Below are 21,579 nucleotides of genomic sequence, written 5' to 3' on the forward strand. Positions count from 1 at the left end.
AAAGCGTTAAGAAAATTTTTAGGAATGGTAAATTGGAGAAGAAAATTTGTGGATAAGTTTGCAATGATTGCTGCTCCTTTATACGATTTACTTAGAACGAATAAGAAATGGGAATGGAATGAAGCACATCTCCAGGCATTTATACGTCTGAAGGAATTGGCCTTGTCTCCGGAGATGTTAGCTCAACCTAACTTGAACAACACTTTCCATGTAAATACTGATGGCAGTAAAATTGGAATCGGTGGAGTCGTATGGCAATATTCTGACGATGGTGAAACTTTGATTATCCAGTATGCGAGCAGAGTTTTGCGAGGTTCAGAATTAACATATTCTGTGCATGAAATAGAATGTCTTGCCATTCTTTTTTCCGTGGAAAAATTTTCAATATATCTATTGGGCAGACCATTTGTAATACACTGTGACCATCAATCACTTTCTTGGTTAAATTCAGCAAGATCGTTTAATCCAAGGCTTAATAGAGGGCTTTGAAATTGCAAAATTATGATTATACAATTCAGCATGTTAGTGGTTCTGCAAATACAGCCGCGGACGCGTTAAGTAGATATCCAATTAAGTCACAAAACAATTTGTTTCCTTCCACTTTACATGTAAACTGCACAGATATTGATTTACTTGAAGAAGAATACTTTTTGTATTGGATGAAAGTACAACAAAACGATGAATTATGTCAACGAATAATTTCTATGTTAGGCAAGGGTCGTGACCATTTCGAAATTAAGGGAATATTTAAACTAAATAAAAATATATTGTTTTATAGATCTACCAACTCGAATCATTGGAGAGTTTTTGTACCTGAAGCAGCTGTCAAGAAAGTTTTGTATGAACAACATGATTTGGCTGGCCATTTTGGGTTTTCTAAGCTTTATGAGAAGTGTTCTAAATTCTATTTCTGGCCTAAGATGAGAGGAAGTGTCAAGTCATATTTAAGTGATTGTGTGGAATGTGCAAGGACGAAACAAAAAACACAACATATTACCAAAGAGGAGCTTCACGTGATTTCTTTCAAATTACATCAGTTCTTATCTTTAGACTTGATTGGTCCATTGCCATTACCTCAAGGATATCAACATATTCTGACTATTGTAGAATTAACCAGCAAATATGTTATGGCTTATCCTCTCAGGAAGGCTACAACTCGAGAAATTATCAACAGAATTAAGTTAGGTTATTTCCATCATTATCCTATGTGTACAGTTATGTTAACGGATAATGGATCACAATTTAAATCCAATGAATGGGAAAAATTTTTGAAATCAATTGGTGTAAAGCATATTCTCACTTCACCATATTCGCCTCATGCGAATCCAATTGAGAGATATAATAAAGAGATCATTCGTTTGCTTAGACTCTTTTGTAAAACCAACCACAGATCTTGGTCCAAAGTTTTAACAAATGTTATAAAATTACTAAATTACTCATATAACGAGGTTGTTGGTTTCACTCCGGCTGAAATTTTTCTATACGAGGAAGTTCAAGATAAAATAACTTCTGTTATTGACTGGCCAGAAGAGATGAACGAATTGTCTTGGAAAGCTAAATACAAGGGTGGTTCAATAATTATTGTCCCTGACATATAAGCAGTATTATTTTTCCACAAAGTCCCCCTTCACAGTAATGCACTTCTTCCACCTATACTGTAAAGCCACTATGCCAGCTTCAAAGAATGTCTGTGGCTGAGCCGTGAGCCATTCTTCCGCAGCGTCCATAACAGCAGCATTTGAGGGAAAATGCGTCCCCTTGAGGTGCTCCTTCAACTTTGCTAACAAATGAAAGTCACTAGGGGTGTTCCGTACCTTATGCTTTTGGAGCCAAGATGGCTGCCACATTATTCTCTGGACACTAGTGCCTACTGAAAGTGAGAGAGTGAATAGTCTGTGAAGAGAGAAGCGACGCTGTACCAGAGATGTATTGCAGGTTGGCTGCAAATAATGTAGATTTTGCAACGAATACATCAGTTCGAGTAATTGAGTGTTTCATTTATGTGTATTAGTCTACCTACAGCACTATTACCTTCCTGGATATGCTACAAACAGCGGCCGAAACAAGAAAAGTGTCTTCTTGTTGGATGACGGGCGCGAACATGGTCCTCCTTGTGCCGGATGTTGGCAGCGATCAGCATTCGTTGTGTTGTGTTGAACTTTTGTGCTAGCGTGCATTCGTGAACTGTGAATAAATACATTGACATACTGTTTGCTACGTGTAACCAGTTTCAGTGCACCTTTTGTAGTGCCAGGAAGTCTTTCGTGTGTGCTTTGTAGTTTAGACAACAACAATCCGTGCGCGACTCAAAAAACATGGAAGCCATATCGGCAGCAAAGACTGTGCTCAAGCGAGAAGTTACTCGCCTTGAGAATAAAGTGAACGCGGGTTTATTGGACAATGTGACAATCGCGTTATCGGTAAACAAAGCCAAACAATTAACGGACGATTGTAAACAGTTATTATTAGACCTGGCTAGTGCATGTGATGATGCAACTTTTGAGAGTTATGACTGTGAAATCGGTTGTATTCAAGACCGTTTGGATGCAACCATGTGCAGGCTTTGTTCGTTGCAGCAGCAACAGACTCAAGCTACGGTGACGTCATCGACAGAAGCACGAACAAGTGAAGTGCATCTCCCGAAGCTCACGCTGCCTGTGTTCACGGGACAATTACAAGAGTGGCTTTCTTTCCGTGATTTGTTTATCGCGTCGGTGGACAAAAACAAATAGTTATCCAGTGCGCAAAAGCTACGATATTTGAAAGCTTCGTTAAAGGGGCAACCTGCATTGCTTATCCAGTCCATGTCGGTGACTGATGATAACTATGCAGAGGCGTGGAACATTCTAAATTCGCGTTATCAAAACAAACGGGAAATTGTTATGGACACAATCAAGCGTTTAGTCGGGCAACCCAAAGTGCAACGTGAATCCGCAGCAGCCTTACGTAGCCTGCTAGACACAACTACGGAGTGTGTTCGCGTGTTGAAAGTGATGGACATTCCCATAGAACATTGGGATCCTATCCTAGTTTTTCATGTGACAGAAAAAATGGACAGTGATACTAGACAACAATGGGAACTTTCATTAAAGACAACCGAGTTGCCTACGTTTCAGGAGTTGAGTGACTTTCTTGATCAGCGTTCTCGTGCATTATCAGCTTCAAATCTCAGTGCTCAGAGATTGAAGCAGTCGACTCACAATAGCTCCCAGTTCAAGGGTGTGTATCATGCAGTGTCGGATGATACCTGTGTAAAATGTAAACTGCATCATGCGCTACACAAGTGCAAAGACTTCAAAAGCCTTTCGGTAATGGGCAGAATGAGATTTGTTAGAGAAAAGGGTTTGTGTTATAATTGCATTCAAAGTCATCATAGGGCATCGGTATGTGACTCAGGGGCGTGCCGCGTTTGCAATAAAAAGCACCATACGTTGTTACACTATTATAAGCAGAGTGACTCTAGTGAAACAACAACTTCCCCCCAAGAAGTTTCTTCTCATGTGGCGGGAGAAGGAGACAAGGGACTAAAGCCAGTGTTGCTATCCACTGCAGTTGTTTATGTGCAGGGAAGAGATGGTGTTTATCAACCAGTTCGTGCGCTCCTGGACTGTGCCTCAGAGACTTCCTTTGTGACCTCACGATGTGTGCAAAGGTTAGGCTTACGTCAGCAAAAGGCAGACATCACTGTGAATGGGATTACAGCAACGGGTGTAGGTGTAGGCAGTGCAGTAGTGAATCTACAATTTCAACCCAGTAGCAGAAGGAAAACATTCACCACAAGGGCAATCGTACTTCCTAAAATAACAGGAAACATTCCCAGGGAACCTTTACCAGACTTCAGGAAGTGGACACATATTCAAGGACTGAAGTTGGCAGATCCAAGGTTTTATGTGATGGAACCGGTGGACATTTTACTTGGAGCAGATTTGTTTCCTTTTCTTATGCAAAGTGGCAAACGTGTTGGGCCAAAGGGAACACCTACTGCACTACGTACTGTTCTTGGTTGGATTCTTTGTGGAAGTGTGGACTTTCCCAAGGTAAGGGCAGTAGCATCATTTCATGCATCTTGTAGTCTTGATAGTGCACTTCGCCAGTTCTGGGAGGTAGAGGAGGTCCCAAGGCAAATGCATCTGACATTAGAGGAGATACAATGTGAAGAGCACTTTTGGGTGACTCATGTTCGAGAAAACAATAAGTTCAGTGTGAGCCTTCCATTCAAGGAAGACAGTCCTCCCTTAGGATACTCTCGTGAAACAGCGGTGGCGAGATTACAGCAAATGGAACGGAAGTTTGCAAGATCTCCTGTTTTTCATCAGAATTACTCAGAATTCATGCTTGAATATTTAGACTTGGGACATATGGAGCCTGTTCCTGCAAGTGAAGTGAAAAAGAAGCCATGTGATAGTTTCTATTTACCGCATCATGCTGTAATCAATCCAAATTCCACCAGTACACCTCTTCGTGTAGTTTTTGATGCCAGTTCAGTGACTTCAACAGGGATTAGTCTCAACGATAAGCTTCAAGTTGGGCCAAAATTGCAAAGTGATATCTTTCCATTGTTACTCAGGTTCAGGAAACATCAAATTCCTTTGTGTGCAGACATTTCCAAAATGTATAGACAAATATTGATTCATCCATCAGATACAGACTTTCAGCGAATAGTGTGGGGCGACAATCCTAAAGAATTGATACGGGACTATAGGCTACTCACGGTGACGTATGGGACATCCAGTGCACCTTATCTTGCAACAAAGTGTCTACAACAGTTAGCTATTGATGAAATGAATGCATTTCCATTAGCAGCCCCAGTGTTATTAAATGATTTTTATGTTGACGATTTGGTATCTGGTGCCAGCAATGTGGAAGAAGCTATCGAATTGCAGTCACAGTTGATACAGTTACTAGCAAAGGGTGGTTTTGAGTTACGTAAATTGTCCTCTAGTGAGCCACAAGTGTTGACAGCAGTACCTGTAGAGTTGAGAGAAACTAATGTGCCTTTAGATATCCATTGCAGTGAACTTGTGGAAACGTTAGGTCTAAGGTGGAATCCTGGTGCTGACCACTTCACTTTTCTTGTGACTTTACCACCAAAACGTCACAAATTGACGAAAAGACTATTGTTATCTGACATTGCAAAATTGTTTGATCCTCTTGGTTTCTTATCCCCAACAGTCATACAAGCAAAAATACTCATTCAAGAATTGTGGAAAGAAAAGTTGGGCTGGGATGAGGCATTATCCGTGGAAACATGCGAACTGTGGCTACATTTTTGTAGTGAACTTCCTGTACTGCAACAGTTACAAATCAAACGTGCTATTGTATCTGCAAATGCTATTGCTTGTCAATTAGTGGGTTTCTGTGATGCATCACAACAAGCATACTGTGCGGTAGTGTACCTTCGCTCAGTTTATGTCGATGGTCATGTTGAAGTGAGGTTGGTAGGAGCAAAGACTAAGGTGGCTCCAATCAAGCAAATGTCTCTACCAAGGCTAGAACTATCAGCGGCAGTTTTATTGACACGATTGCTCGTAGTAATCTCCAATGCACTATCCTACAAATTGGAAGATGCATGTGTGTGGACTGATTCTACCATTGTGCTTGCTTGGTTATCCTCAACACCAAGCAGGTGGAAAACATTTGTAGCAAATCGAGTGGCAGAAGTGCAGGAGAGTCTTCGTCGTGAACAATGGTCTCACATCATGGGAAAATCAAATCCTGCAGATTTTGCTACAAGAGGTATCAGTGCATCAGCCTTAGCTCAGTGTGAGTTATGGTGGGCGGGACCAGAGTTCTTACGAGCAACTTCATTGGCAACGTTTGATCATCATGATACAAGCAACGAAATTTTGGAAGAAGTTACAAAAGAAGAGAAGAAGATTGCCATTGCAGTTATGTACATTACAGTAGAAGAGGATCTGATCAGTAGATATTCAAGCTTTTCTAAAATGCAGAGAATAATGGCATGGATCCAACGATTTGTATTCAATACTCGTCAGTCAGTGAATCAGAGAAGGCAAGGAGCATTGACAACTAAAGAGCTTATGACAGCAACAACCTCTCTTGTAAAACAAGCTCAGAAAAGTGAATTCTCAGCAGAATTACATTGTTTACAAGCTAAAATTCCTCTGCCAACAAAAAGCAGGTTATTGTGTTTGGCTCCTTTTGTTGATGAGGCAGGTGTCATTCGTGTTGGAGGGAGGCTACACAAAGCAAGAATAACAGTGGACCATAAACATCCAATGTTGCTACCTGCAAAGCACAAATTGACTCACTTATTAATTAAAAATGAACATTTACTTAATCTTCATGCTGGTCCTCAGTTAGTGTTGTCCTCATTGCAACGAACATTCTGGATACTGAGAGGGCGAGATACAGTGCGTAACATTGTGAAGAAATGTGTAACTTGTCATCGCTTTTGTACACAAGCTGGGGAACAATTAATGGGTAGCTTACCAGAATCTAGGATCAATCCTTCTCGTCCATTTATAAACTGTGGTGTGGATTATGCAGGGCCCATACTGTTGAAGGAAATGGTTGGACGCTCTCGTAAGCAGTATAAGGGTTATATTGCCTTATTTGTTTGTTTCGCAACGAAAGCAGTTCATTTAGAAATAGTGAGCAGTGGTACTACAGAGACGTTTTTGGCTGCACTTCGGAGATTTGTGTCTCGTCGCGGAAAACAAAGTAATATTTACAGTGATTGTGGAACAACGTTTGTTGGCGCTAATAGAGAGTTAAAGGAATTCATAAGATTGGCAAAACAACCAAAGCACAATGAGACTATTTCAAGTGCTCTAAGCAGCTTAGGCATCCAGTGGCATTTTAATGTTCCTCGTAACCCTCATGCAGGAGGGTTGTGGGAGAGTGGTGTCAAATCAGTTAAATACCACCTCAAAAGAGTTGTGGGGAATGCCCTACTTACCTTTGAGGAATTGTATACAGTATTAACACAAATAGAAGCATGTTTGAATTCCAGACCGTTAACTGCCCTTTCCAGTGATCCCAACGACATGCAGGCACTTACTCCAGGTCATTTCTTAATAGGAGATGCATTGATAGCTACTCCAGATAGGGACTATGCTACAATGAAAGTGAACAGACTGTCGAAGTGGCAGCTCGTGCAAAGGCTGACACAGCATTTCTGGCGCAGATGGTGTAGGGATTATCTTTCTCAGTTACAACAACGTCCTAAGTGGAGAAGGGAGCAACGGAATCTACAGGCGGATGACTTGGTTGTGGTCAGAGATGATCAACTTGCACCTCAACAGTGGAAACTTGGTAGAGTAATCAACGTTCATTCTGGTGAAGATGGATTGGTTAGAGCAGCAACAGTGAAAACCAGTGAAGGAACCTACAAGAGGCCAGCAGTGAAGCTGTCCCTGTTACCAGTGAGTGAAGTTGAACACTAATGAGAAAGAACTTAAACTTTCAAATTTATGCATAAAAGGCAATCATTAGTTTGTTCAATTTCTTTTTAATTTTGTGTTGTCATTTTCAGTAGGAAAGTTTGAGAAAATTGTATTCAATTTACATTTGTTCATCAAAACTGTGTTCTATGTATGTACTTTGTAAATTGTTGAAATTAATCATTTCAAGGTGGGCGGTATGTTCCGTACCTTATGCTTTTGGAGCCAAGATGGCTGCCACATTATTCTCTGGACACTAGTGCCTACTGAAAGTGAGAGAGTGAATAGTCTGTGAAGAGAGAAGCGACGCTGTACCAGAGATGTATTGCAGGTTGGCTGCAAATAATGTAGATTTTGCAACGAATACATCAGTTCGAGTAATTGAGTGTTTCATTTATGTGTATTAGTCTACCTACAGCACTATTACCTTCCTGGATATGCTACAAACAGCGGCCGAAACAAGAAAAGTGTCTTCTTGTTGGATGACGGGCGCGAACAAGGGGAGAGGTCGGGTGAGTACGGAGGATGTTCCAACACATGGAAACCAGCAGCATGGATTGCGGCACCAGTAACATGGCTTCTGTGTGCTGGAGCATTATCGTGGTGAAACAGCAATTTTCGCCGCAACATCCCACGCCGTTTCTCCTTGATTGCTTCGCGTAACTTAGGGATTAGGGCTACCTAATAGTCCCCAGTAACAGTGTGTCCCACCAGGTAGTCAATAAGGAGCACACCCTTCGCATCCCAAAAAATTGTGGCCATAACCTTGCGTGCTGATGCTTGCACCCTGAATTTGCGGGGAGGAGGTGAATTGCTGTGCCGCCACTCCATACTCTGTCGTTTGGACTCGGGATCATAGTAGTGGAGCCATGTCTCATCCACTGTCACAAATCTATCACAGAACTGCTTCAGATCTGCCCCCATCAGCTCCAAACCAGCCCTTGAACATTGAACTCTGTCTTTCAGTTGTTCACGGGATAACATTTTGGGGACCCATCGCGCTGACACCTTTCTGAATCCCAAGTGTTCATGCACAATGGTTTCCACTAAGCCTACAGAGATGTGCATGATGTCTGCTAACTGTTTCACCGTGATTCTTCTGTCAGCCATAATCATGTCATGCACAGCATCAATGTTTTCTGGGGTGGATGCTTTTGTTGGAGGACCAGCACCAGGGGCCTGTTGACAGCTTTCCCTGCCGCAACGGAAATCGCGGCACCAGTTTTTTACCACCTGGTAGGTAGGAGCCCCATCACCCAACACACTGACCATGTCCTCATGAATCTCCTTTGGGCTTAGCACCTTTTTATGGAGGTACTTGATGACAGCTCGTTGTTCGGTTTTCTCAATTTTTCAAACTAAGTGCCACCTCTCACACCTAAAACGAGAAAAACAAATTTACTATAGCACCTACGGTTCTGAAATTTTGCATATAGGCATCTAAGACATTAGGCTACAATATCACCATCATTCATTGCAATTCATATCCTTTAAGTATGCCGGGGACAATAATTATTGAATCGCCCTCGTATATTCAGTTAATTGAAACAACTAAACGTTCAAAATCTAGAAAGAAGATTCATTCAAACGCAGAAACCCCTACAATTGTTCAAGGTGATTTGGTTATGGTTAGGAATCATGCAAGAAGTTCTGCCTTGAACAAAACTATCCATAAATTTTATGACTTATATGTGGGGCCATTTTTGGTGGAGGAAGTGAAGAACAATTTCGTGAACTTGGTGTCTTTAGATGGACAACAGATAAAGTGTAGACACAATTTACAAAATATCAAACCCTTTCACTGTTCATTGGAGAAGAAACACGAGTTGTTGTTGAATGTTAACAAATAGGTGCGCAAGGGTAACAACGTAGTTTTGAATTGATTGTCATTCTTTGAAAGATTTGTTATAGTATTAAATGTTGTTTTGAATGTTGAATATTTTAAAGTTATGTAACTGTTCGATGTGTATATTTAAAATCTTGTATCTTTCTAAGCCATCAAAGTATGATGTCTATATTTTCTTCACCCCAGGAGGGGAGATTATTGTGACTGTCATCTTTTTATAACATTCACAATTAAGTTGCATTAATGATAAAAATCTTTGATAAGAAGAAAGACATTTCATTATCACTGTTACTGTTCTAATTATGTATTATGGGATATAGTGTAATATACATCAATTCGTAAGTAGATTTCAGTATTTTTCTTTCTTAAAACAAATAATATATTTGTTTTAGTTGCTAATAGAAAACTAACAGCAACAAGTTCCAAATTGCGGGGTTTTTCTCCACTTCACATATAAGGTCAGCCGTTTTTACTTTTGAATCTACTAGCTTCTCCATTTTTCACAGAAGCCTGCAAAAAGCGCAAGAACCACAGCAACAACCACCTCTTTTGTAATTCACTGAGCAGAGAAGTCGCGCAACAGCAGTCGCCACGTGTGAACGCTCCCATTTAAAAAGCTTTGCTGCGAAGAAGTACGCAGACCGGTCTCCGCAACAAGTCGCCTCGTGTGAACGCGGCCTTAGAGTATTGTTTTGATAGCCTCCCGATGGTGCAGTGGTAGCGTCGTTGCCTTGTAAACCACGGGGTCCCGAGTTCGATTCCCGGTGGAGACACATATTGGTTAGGATACCACTTTGACTTGTAGGTCCAGTCCCGATTAGACTTACTGTGCATAAAGTGAATCATTACTGTATTGATATTTGTCAGGCCGCCAAGGACGCACATGTAAAGATCTACTGAAACTTGATGAATTTTCGTAACGAAAAACGAAAATCCTAGCATTATTAGTTTCAGAAATATACCAGTTTCATTAGTAGTATTTCTACCAATATGCACGCACAACACACATATGGAACGTCGGAACTTATTCAAAATAATATTTTGAATAAGTTCCGACATCGCTGGTACATCGCTCAGTAGTTAATAAGCCCCACAACGGCGTCAACGTGGCTACCATCTGTGTGTGGCTACCTCTTCTGTTTTAAGTTGGAGAGGGACGCAAGGCCACCTGTACATTGCGATCTTGCGCCGAAGAACCAATCTGTTTGCCTGACCTGTATCATAAGACTGAATAACATAATTACAGATTTGCATAAAATAATACCAGATTTTCATTAATTATGAACAAAGGATTGCAGCTGCTTCACAATTAAATATCGAAGTTTCAGTAACAACTATGATTATTTATCTTTCCTTAGGAATAGACACGCCAACTTCAAACTATATATAGGTGAAATCATCACTCATCCTCAGTTGTGGCGGTTAGGTTGCTAATGCCCCCAAACTTTTTGTCACGTTTTTATCCGCTCTATGACCTCTCAATACTAAGCCTTGTCTACCAAAAGAAAATAAACTGCCTTGCACCCCCCACCCCCGCCTAGTTTTGGCACTAATCGCCGCTTCTGCAACATCCTCATCGCCGAGATTAGCCGAAAGTAGCAGAAAAGCTAAAGAACAAAATTACAAACATAATTGTCCTCCTCTGAAATAGGAGGTTTGTTCACTAGGTTAGAAGGAATAAAAATAGACAACACTATACTGTACAGCAAACGACGTTTATGTTTAAGCCAAATGCACAATTAGTAATCGTGGCGAGCATATATTTTTCTCAGCAACTAAGATCATTTCAGAGAGGTCTAAAAAAGGTGTTACAAAATGGTAAAAAGCACAGCACTTCTTGTATTTAAAGAAATTTTGTGTTGAGCTTGTGTTATGCACAAATTCAAACTGACAGATACCACAAACAAGGTTACACTCAGTTCTATACGAAATTTAACTTACATGTAGACATGAAAACATGCAATAAATTTACATTTATTTACATTGCACATCAACCTGAGGAAAAGAAGAATGTGTAGAGGTGTGCCCGTCGCGTGTTTCTTTGTTTTAGGGAAGTCTCGTCTTCGTAGTTTGGGACGTTAAGAAGTATTTACAATTCACACGAAATAATAATTTGTATTGATAATAATTTTGTTTTTCCAGGGAAAATACAACATATTTAAGATATACGTGCGAAGTTGATTGCATTACATACAAAAACGCACCTATGTCCAATAAAGTATGTAATGTCTCATCCAAACTTATTACATTGATAAATGAAATGTAATAGATTTCAGTAGATGGCAGGGACAATTTAAATAAAAAAATAACATGCAAATATAAATATAATATAAATATTTTAAATATACTTAGACTTTAAGTTGTAGGAACTTGAAAATAATAAATTACCTATAACTAAGATTATTGCTTGATTATTTTGTTCATAAATAATGAAAATCTGGAAAAGAGTCTAAATTCTAAATTCAATGTGTGACAATTTTATATGAGTTATGTAAATATGATATGTGTCTTTCATAATAAAATATTTAAAGCAGATAAATGAATTTATTTTTTCACTTTAAGTAGTATTTTAATCAAGAAGCTAAATAATTTTTAGCACAGCAAATTAAAATCCAAATTAATTATTTAAAAGAAAAGTCATCGGTTGAAAACAATGTTAACCACCAAAGAAAGAAAAATACCACTTTTCATGATATTAAATTTATATTGATAAGTTTGTCATAAATTTTCAAGTATTAAACTTTTCAAACGTGTGCCGGAATCTTCGTTCTGCAAATGTAATAAATACACTGACAAGAATTTATATCTAAAAACGAGTAGTTTTAACATGGCATCTATACTGTTTTGGTATTTTACAATTTAATAAAAGCTTGATAAAATGCAATTTGTCTGAATATGAAGCATAAGAAATGATGCATTATGAAAGTTGCACCATCTCACCTACCCTGAATTAAATCACGATAAGACTCAAAAGCGCAGTAGTTTTTCTTATGGGGGAGCAGTGCAATAGATACGTCAATCTCCCAGTTAAGAAAATTCTCAGAAAGCTACACAAATCCAAAATTATATATGACTGAAAGTAGTGTTTTCTTGGCATTTTATAATTTTTGCTCGTTTTCTCTATATTTTATCTTAACTTTTATTTTCAATTATTATGCACCATTTCATCTACTGATTTTTGATTTCACACACAATTAGAATTATATACAAATTTGTGTACTTAATAAGATATGCCATTTGTAGTATTTTGATGTAATTGAACACTTATGTTAATGAATGAATATACCTGAAGCAATAAAGATGATGTTTACTATACCGTACTTATGTGCATTGGTCAACGAAAATAAATTATTACTATGAAAGCATCGAAGTAGGACAAAGTAGATTTAATGATAATGCAAGTCTGAGAATAATATATTTCTCTTTTAATATTCCTATTTGCAGTTATTGTGTATGCATCATCTGTTAATTTGCTAAGAGAGAGTGTATAGTGAAAAATCCTAAAGCCATGTAGTAAACTAATGACTTGGGACGGTCTATAGATTAGCATTTCACGTTACACTCGGGCGATTTACAGAATAAATTAAATGAATTAAATATATTAAAAATAAAACCGTTATATATAATTCAGTTCGTTAAAGAAACATATAAACTAGATACGTCTATCGAAATTAATACAGTGAAGCACCGATTTTGCGTTTTGGACAATTTGTAAGACCCGTTAAGACACTGTTCCAGTTCAAAATATTCCCAACGTTTAGCACCATCTAAAATATTAGCGTTTGCTTACAAGAACTGGAGCCTCGCTTACTCTACACTGATTACTAATCGGGAATAAACAAATTGATCTTCTATATCGTAGAACTGTCGGAAGAGCTAGGGTCATTGACGGCGTCAATGAGAGTGCGAGATGGCGCTGCGCACCCTCTTTATTCAGGCCAGATTCTCCTTCCATATTCACAATATATGAATATATATGAAGGCAAGTAGGATTTAAGTACTCACTATGGCATATGTTGCAATAAAGTGATACACTCTTCCCTTTTGGGTAGCAATAGTCACGTTCAATGTGTAATCCAGCTGACGATTAACCTATGTGAAATATGAGAAACCTTTTTATATAAAAAAAACAATCCATTTTTAAAGCTGTTTTATATAGGTTGTCGCTTATATAAATTCGTTATGAAATTGATGGTGTTATTTTTATTATTATTTTAAGACATACCCTCGTCTATACTATTACTGCAATTTCATTATCTACATTTTATGTAATATACTAAACTAATTCTATCTTATAATAAAATACCTGTAAGCGAACTTTTTTAACTCACATATAGAAAGAGTTGTGGTTTCGTAGCAATTCTCTTCCTCTTCAACAATGTTGAAATATTGTTGTTCAAAGACAATTGTTGACTTCTTTCTGCCTCCAAATCAGTGACAATCGGTGACTCAACATGTTCAGTGACTGACAGCTATTGTTGCGCGAGATTAAAGTGCAAGTCCTGATACGAATGTCATTTTACTTCAAAGAAAGTTACGAAAGATCAGTTGTCCTCTGAAAACCATATGGAAGGTCTACGTGGAGCCCAGTATATCCTCCCCTCAAACCTTTCCCAGCAATAGCGTCCTTTTAAGGAATGGCAGCTCTTGTCAAGTCCACGTTGAGTAAATAGATGTTGCCAATTCAGTTTCTTGAGAGATTTCATAGCGTGAGGTTGCGGTTATCTTTTACGTTGTGTTATTGTGTTGTGCTATTTTTTTTTACAAATACAGCGTGGGGACCTTTGAAGTGTAACGTCGCAGTGAATGAATGGATGACTAGGCAGCGCAGGTAAACTTGACAACAGCGCTTCTCAGAAAAACAGGTGCTGGCTCGAAATCAGATACATCTTGGGTCGGCTTCCTCTCGAGCTATGTCAGATATACCAAACTGGCGTTCGAATCAGGACTTCAGCTATACCTTAAATGGGAGAGACGTCACAACCCGGCGTTGGGGCTATTTGACTTCACAATCATCAGTAGTACAGGTGGCCCGGTTCAACGCCCGAAAATGAGGCTCGGTGAGGCTCGCAGTGTTGCCAACCCCTTACTCGAAAAAATCACCAAGGTTTTTATCTCGGTCTAACCTAATTTAAAGCAAAAAGCTGGCAATACTGCGAATCTCACCGAGCCTCATTTTCTTGCAGTGTTGCCAGCTCGAGCGAGGCGTAGCCTTTTACGGTGTATGTTAACGGTTTGCTCTCGTAAGGCATGAGCCTTATTTTCTCGCAGTGTTGCCAGCTCACCCCAAGAATATTTCACCATGTGATATTTTACAAGCGAAGCTAACCTACAAATGGGAGTTGGCAACACTGGCAACATCAATTGCGGTTTAGTGTTGCTAACTCACCTCAAGAATATTTTACCATGTGATATTTTACAGGCGAAGCTAACCTACAGAGTAGTACAGCAAAGAGAATTCCACGCCCGAAAATGAGGTATAGTGAGGTACACAGTGTTGCCAACCTCTTACTCGAAAAAATAACCAAGGTTTTTCTTTTTCGGTCTAACCTAACCTCAAGCAAGGAGCTGGCAACACTGCTTGAGGCTTTTCTCGCAGTGTGGCCAACTCACCCCAAGAATATTTCACCATGTGATATTTTACAGGCGAAGCTAACCTACAAATAGGAGTTGCCAACACTGACTAGTGGAGGTGCACGGGTTGAGTGCCATCAATTGCGGTTCAGTGTTGCCAACTCACCCCAAGAATATTTCACCACATATTATTTTACAGACGAAGCTAACCTACAAATGGGAATTGGCAACACTGGTAACATCAATTGCGGTTTAGTGTTGCCAACTCACCTCAAGAATATTTTACTATGTGATATTTTACAGACGAAGCTAACCTACAAATAGAAGTTGACAACACTGGTAACATCAATTGCGATTCAATGTTGCCAACTCACCTGAAGAATATTTCACCATGTGATATTTTACAGGCGAAGCTAACCTACAAATAGAAGTTGACAACACTGGTAACATCAATTGCGGTTCAATGTTGCCAACTTACCTGAAGAATATTTCATCATGTGATATTTTACAGGCGAAGCTAACCTACGAATGGGCAACACTGACTAATAGAAGTGGCCGGGGTTGCGTCCGAATCAGCAGCAGATGTCACCTAGAGCGCTGTTCCATCCGGGACTCAGCCAATCTCTGTTGTCTGAATTTGCGGTAGACGTGGAGTCGGAGGGAAGAGCAGAGAGGCGCGACAGATGCACGCTTGAACTCGCTGTGACGCTGCGCTTGGCAGCCATATTCTAACTTTCATTTTGTACAGACAACATTTACTGATTAGAGGATGTAAAACTCAGTTATATTTTAATATTTTATCGATAATGAATGCAGAAAACGTAAATGATGAAATAGCGTGTTATATTTTTTAATGTGAGTAGTTAGGTGGAAATCATTGTCATGTTTGTTTGCGCCCCAGAGTGCGGTGGGTGAAGTTCGGGCTGACACCTGGCGGGAAAAGTGACAGCCGTACTACAAGGGGACATGCAGATTCGGACGACTTGGACGCGACTTCGAGTGCACGCGAGAGCAACGGGGGAGAACGGGATGGAGCGCTTGCCAATCCGGACACGGCTTTTGTAAACCTCTCTCGGGAACGATGTGCCACACACGCGCGCGCGCGCCTATCGGTAGATTACGTTTCGCGTATTTATTCGTTGTGCTGGCACAGCGTGATGAGTAAATAATGCATTTTCTCATTTTTGAAGTACGAATGCACTTTATCGTAATCTTCCAAGTCCCGGGGACACTAATGTTTGTATATCGTGACTTTTGTAAACCTCTCTCGGGAACGATGTGCCACACACACACACACGTGCACGCGCTGGCGCCTCTTATTATTTGTGCAAGAAAAAAGATGTTAAACATGTTAAAACTGCTCTGTGACCCTCTCGTTCTTCACGTCGTGGACGAAGGACTTCTCGGCGACCAGGATCACACTGCATACGGTGTCCTCGGGCAACGGACTGTTGAACTCGCAGACGATCTTGATGTTGGTTCGATCGTTGACCACCACCTGCTTTCTCTTAGATGTGTTGATGACGGACATCGGCCTGCGGGTTTTGAATTCACTGGGGGTGTAGTACATGTCCATGCTTCCCTCGGTCACGCGTTTGAAAGCCGTGTAAGCTTCGTAAAGTTTGAGATAATCGTCTTTGGTCATGTCGAGGTTGTAATTCTCGCGCGGGAACACTTCGTTGCGTCCATTTTTGAGATAAATGTTTTTGATCTTGCAGTCGTCGAATTTGCTGGAATCTTTTTCCTGGTTGTTATCGCGCCCGGTTTGAAAGAACACTACGACGAAATCTGGCATGTCGAACTGTATGTTGTTGAACTGAGTTGTCACGTCGAATTCCATGTGACTTCCCAATGCCATCTTCTGCACGCACTGGTAACCGTGAAAATGAATCGGCACCTGCGGATTCTTCAAGATCTCTGCTTTGTACTTGAGGGCGTAGTTCGTCTCGTATTCCACGATCGGCATTCTCAATTCCATGCTCCGTATGACGCACTTGGCCGCTTCGGGTAATGTGTTGGCTATCGGCGTGCCGTCAGCGTTCAAGTTGGTGTATCGCATCAGTGCGTTGTTGTCGTTGGCTGCTCTTCGAAACGTGACGCGCAATCCCCCCTTCCACATGATTTCTTTGTAGTCCGAGAAGAATCCCGGTAGCAGACGCATGGGAAAGAGTACCGTGTGACTTCTAGTCGATATTTTGGTCCCCGCTTCGAATCCTCCCGCCTGGTAGTATGCTGCGTCAGTTTTGGATAATTTCAATGTTCCCACTGCCGTCGACGTGATGCCTGGATAATCTATTCTGTCTATGACGGTGTTGTGTTTCCTCACCTCCACCTGCGAGAACAGGTGAGGCACGAAGTTGTCCACGAGTATCAAATTTGCTGTTGCGGGAAACGCGTCTCCGCTTTCCTTCTTCACCACGTCGAATTGAAGATAGAGGTCCGCTCTGTGAGGATGAACAAACCCGTCGCCTACGTCCACGTCGTATTCGATCTCCCTGTTCGCTTCGTTGAGATTGGCGAACGTGCGACGGTTGGGAGGGAAAGATTGCAATTCGTAACTTTCGATTTGCTCCATTTTTACTATGCGTGTTATTTATTATACGTTGATCTCCACGATGGCAGTGGTTGTTGCACCTGCGAAATCCACCACGTCTCCTTTCTCGTTTGTCACCACCAACTCTATGTCGTCTATGCGGTTGCGGCATACTGGAAAATAGATCGGCGAAGAGGGTGTGTAGATGATCGGTTCCATGAATTCGGAACTAGGTTTGAATGTGGCTATGATTCCTGTCTGCTTGTGACTTCCTAACAATCCGTCCGAGGATTTCGTGATCATGCCTTCCGCCACGTTGCAGTGAACGTTTAGAGTTTCTATGGCTAGAAATTTAGGAATGTTGGTTGCCGTATGTTTGATGCCAGCTTCGAGTTTGGTGTTGTTCTCGAAACCTAAAAGTTCTCCCATGGTGCCCAGGTCCACGGTCTCCGTCGCCGATAGGATTTCCACTCTGTGCGTGACCGAATTTTGAGAAAGGTACGTGCCTTTGGGTAATTGAGCTTGCAAAGTGGAAAGATTGTATTGGCCTGGCGTGACGATGATGTGTTCGTTTCCGACGCTAATTTTGTTGTTGTGCTGCGTGACGTTAGGTATGAGGTACATGCTGTAGAATGTATGCAGAGCTACGGATTTAGGATAGACGATGTCGTCGTGCAGCGTGAGTTTCAAGATCGAAGATTCGCTCGTGAGATGGAACACGCCCATCGTATTTAAGATTCCACAATGCTTTCTGAAAATGTTCCACCGACAGGTTATTTATTTTAGACATGTATGCGAGAACGGAAAGGCATAGGTGGCCGCAGTTAACATCGGTGAAACCCTGGATGCGTTTGTCATTGTAGTAGAGGTTGGCAACACTGAGATACTTCACCAACCTGGCAGGTGGTGTGCCACCAAACGAATCGAAAACAAATGCTTTGTCATCGTCAATTTTGAGGTAGCATATCCAATGTGTACCAGGATTTTTGTAACTGTCCAGGTTGACCACGCCATACTCTTTTTTCTTCACAGCAGAGGGTAGAGAATCGGACATGAAAACACCCCTGAAGTTCTTTATTCCCAACGGTTCGATCAGAGATTCAATATCGAAGTTGGACAGGGCTTCTTCTTTTTTTTATATTTCTTCAAAGCATCGAGGTTGCTTTTTTGTTTTTTGGTTATACCTTTCCCCTTCTTCTCCATAGCCAGGTTGTGACGTTTCTGTTCTTCCAATTCTGCCTTGTTTTTCTTCGAGTCGATGACGGTTTTCGCGATGGCGGCGCTACCGCCGGCCAAACTTCCAACGGCCCCCAATGCTGCCAGGATGGCCGGGATGCTGAATATGAAACCTCCGATCTTTTGCTGTTTCCGCGAACGCTGCAAGCGTTTCAATTGAGGTGTGCTGAGAAGTAATTTCATTCCGTGACCTTTCGTCAAGCAAGAACGTTTCTTCTCACGTTGTTTCTTGGTGAGTAACCCATCGAGGGCACCTAGATTTTTCAGATTGGAGTATGGTATCTGGTACACGACACCTTTGGGCTTCATGTTGATGCTCTATATGTTATTTTCACGATATGTTATTTATATATATGTTTTGAGATTTTTTTGTTTTGTGTAATTTTTTTTGGTATGTTATTTATATATAAATATTCTGAGATTTTTTTGTTCCGTGTAATTTTTTTCAAGGATATACTTCCCGCAGAGTCGTTACACAAATTCTATTACGTGCTTTGTTTTTTTACCAAGAAGTTCTTTTGTACCCTTGTACACGATTCGAGTTTTGTTCTCGATTAAAATAGCTAGCTTCTCGTTGGATAACATGTCAGCGTATCGATCTGGTAAAAATAGACTGTATTGTGCGTTGAGCAACAGACGCGCCTTGGGACCATACTGGGTAGAAACAATTGAACCGGAAGTTATTGTGTAAGGTTTGTCCACTTCCAATTCCCGAATTTTTACATACTCTACTGACAAATTTAGTATTTGTTTTAATGCTTGGAGGTCACTCATTTTTTCAGTTGTCATATCGAAGAGAAATTTTCAGTGTGTGTGTTAGAGAAATTTAGTTTTTTTTCACGATGTGTGTTATTTATATATACCGAAGATTTTTTTCACGATGTGTGTTATTTATATATATATTTTTTTTCACGATTTGTATCGAAGATTTTTTTTGTGTGTGTGCGTTAGAGGAAGAAAGTTCGTGCTTCGGAAAACGCAATGATGTGCGTGATGATTTCTTCAGTTTCCTGTTTGGACTTACACCAATCATCAGTATATCGTCTTCTCCCCTGCCTCGCCTCGTGCAGTTCGTCTAACCTATCGTTTAATTTTTCCCCCGCAACCGAAAGAAGAGTGTCAAGATCACCGCTCCTCATTCCACTGATCTCCCGAAGATGGCCCTTGATAAGCATTTCACAAGGGACACGAAATTTCGGAGTTGTTCTTGCTACGTGTAAAAGTTTCCCTACATCCTCGCAAGCGTGTTTGAATATTTTACATAGCAGTTCGTGCGGCAAATCGGTTATGCAAGGCATGTTGTTATTATTTCTTTTTTACTGTATGTTATTTATTTATACACCCCATCCAAATTTTTGTTTCGTGTTCATGGCGATGGTGGTGCCCAGTGCTGCAACTCTTTCTCCCAGCGAAGCGTCTCTGCTAACGAATCTTTCGAAAGCTGCGTGCTCTAACTTTCTGTCTGCTTCATGACGTGCATCCAGATCGGTGCGAGTGGTGTTGTAGGCGATGTCGTGATCTTTGCATGCGGCGTCCAACGGATTCACACCCTTGTCTCCTCTCTTCAATCTTTTCTCGAGTTTGGTACCCGGTCCGCAGAACTGGTAGCCGGGTAAATGCATCTCGAAAGGTAACTTGTTGATGATGTCGTTCACGAGTCCCTTTCCTTCGGCCACGTTCCAGAATCTCGGAGGCAGCGTGTTGATAATTTTAATGAGGTAACCTATGCCCTTGTCGTTGTTCACGATGAAGTTGGAAAGTTTTGTGCTGATCATGTCCACAATTCCTACCTTCTCGTTGTAGAAATTACGATTGCCTGCATTCTCCTCTCCTGCAATAACCAACAATCGGTCTATGAGCTTGCGCACGTCGTCCACCCACACAAACTCTTTGGGCCGGGTGTTGTAGAGTTTGACGCCGCTGCCTGTTTTCACCTGGTTCCAAATCGGTTTGATGAGATTCCTGTATTTTTCGCCGCTGCTCGATTTCACCCTATTCTGCGTAGCGTCGTTGTTCTGGTACAAGGCGTCCGTCATGATCAGAATTTCCTTGTAACTCTGGTAATCTTCTTCGGTGTAATCCTTCGGCTGCTTTTTGGCAACAAGTTCCCACAGTCCCACCGTACCCGGATACCTGTTCCAGCTATTCTTATCGCCTAAATTGACTTTAATGTCGTTGCCTTCGAAACTCACCTTCGATTTTCCAATCTTCCATACCACACCGCCGCCTTCGTTGGTTTCCATGGTGGGATACAATCCGAACACTTCATCCTTGTCGAACTTGCCCGTGCTCAGGTAGTCTCGTGCCAAAGGTCCCAACTCGATCTTATCCAAAGACGACGGTGTGTTACCTATGGCTCGATGTCGTGCCGGTATGTCCTCCAGTTCGAACGGCGTTGAAGGAATGCTCGAAATAGGCGTGGGTACGGTGTAACTTTTAGCTGCAAGTGGTACGAGTTCGTTGATCAAATTTTTATTTTGTTCTGTGACGCCTTTAATTTCTTTACCTAGATCGCTGATGGCATCGATCACAGGTTGATCTTGACGTTTCTTCTCTTCGTAGAATCCGCGATTCTCGGATTTCCAACCTTTGAAGCGTTTCGCGAGGTAGTTTCGCAACTTGAGATTTTCGTCTTCGATTTTTCGTTTCGCCATAACGTTATTTATACACGTTGTTGCTCACAACGTTGCAACGTTTAGAAAGTCGTTGATTTTGTTTCTGTATTTTCCGTCGTTGGGTTTCCTCGTCATGTCGATCGTCGCGAATCCGAAATCGTCACTGTTCCAACAGTGGGAGCAGCAGCGTTCCGAAAATTGATTGTAGTTCATGTCTCCGCCTACGTAGTCATCGTACGCGTGCTTCAGGTTGGTGTGATCTTGACGAAACAAACATATGAAATTAGCGTTGTCACGTACTAACTGTTTTGGAATTTTGGAAAACGTTTGAGCTAGGAAGAAGCAATCTATTCCTTTGTGACGACCTTG

General features: G+C 41.0%; 1 protein-coding gene across 1 annotated transcript; it reads left to right on the forward strand.

Moving 5' to 3' along the window:
• Window positions 1–2,804: 2,804 nt before the first annotated feature.
• Window positions 2,805–7,409, forward strand: LOC145989108 (uncharacterized). Its single transcript, XM_083124402.1, has one exon. It carries the CDS (start codon window positions 2,805–2,807, stop codon window positions 7,407–7,409), a length of 4,605 nt encoding a protein of 1,534 aa, XP_082980528.1.
• Window positions 7,410–21,579: the final 14,170 nt, after the last annotated feature.

The sequence above is a fragment of the Lepisma saccharinum genome, chromosome 6 (assembly GCF_977018435.1).
Source record: "Lepisma saccharinum chromosome 6, izLepSacc3.1, whole genome shotgun sequence".
NCBI classification, from domain to species: domain Eukaryota; kingdom Metazoa; phylum Arthropoda; class Insecta; order Zygentoma; family Lepismatidae; genus Lepisma; species Lepisma saccharinum.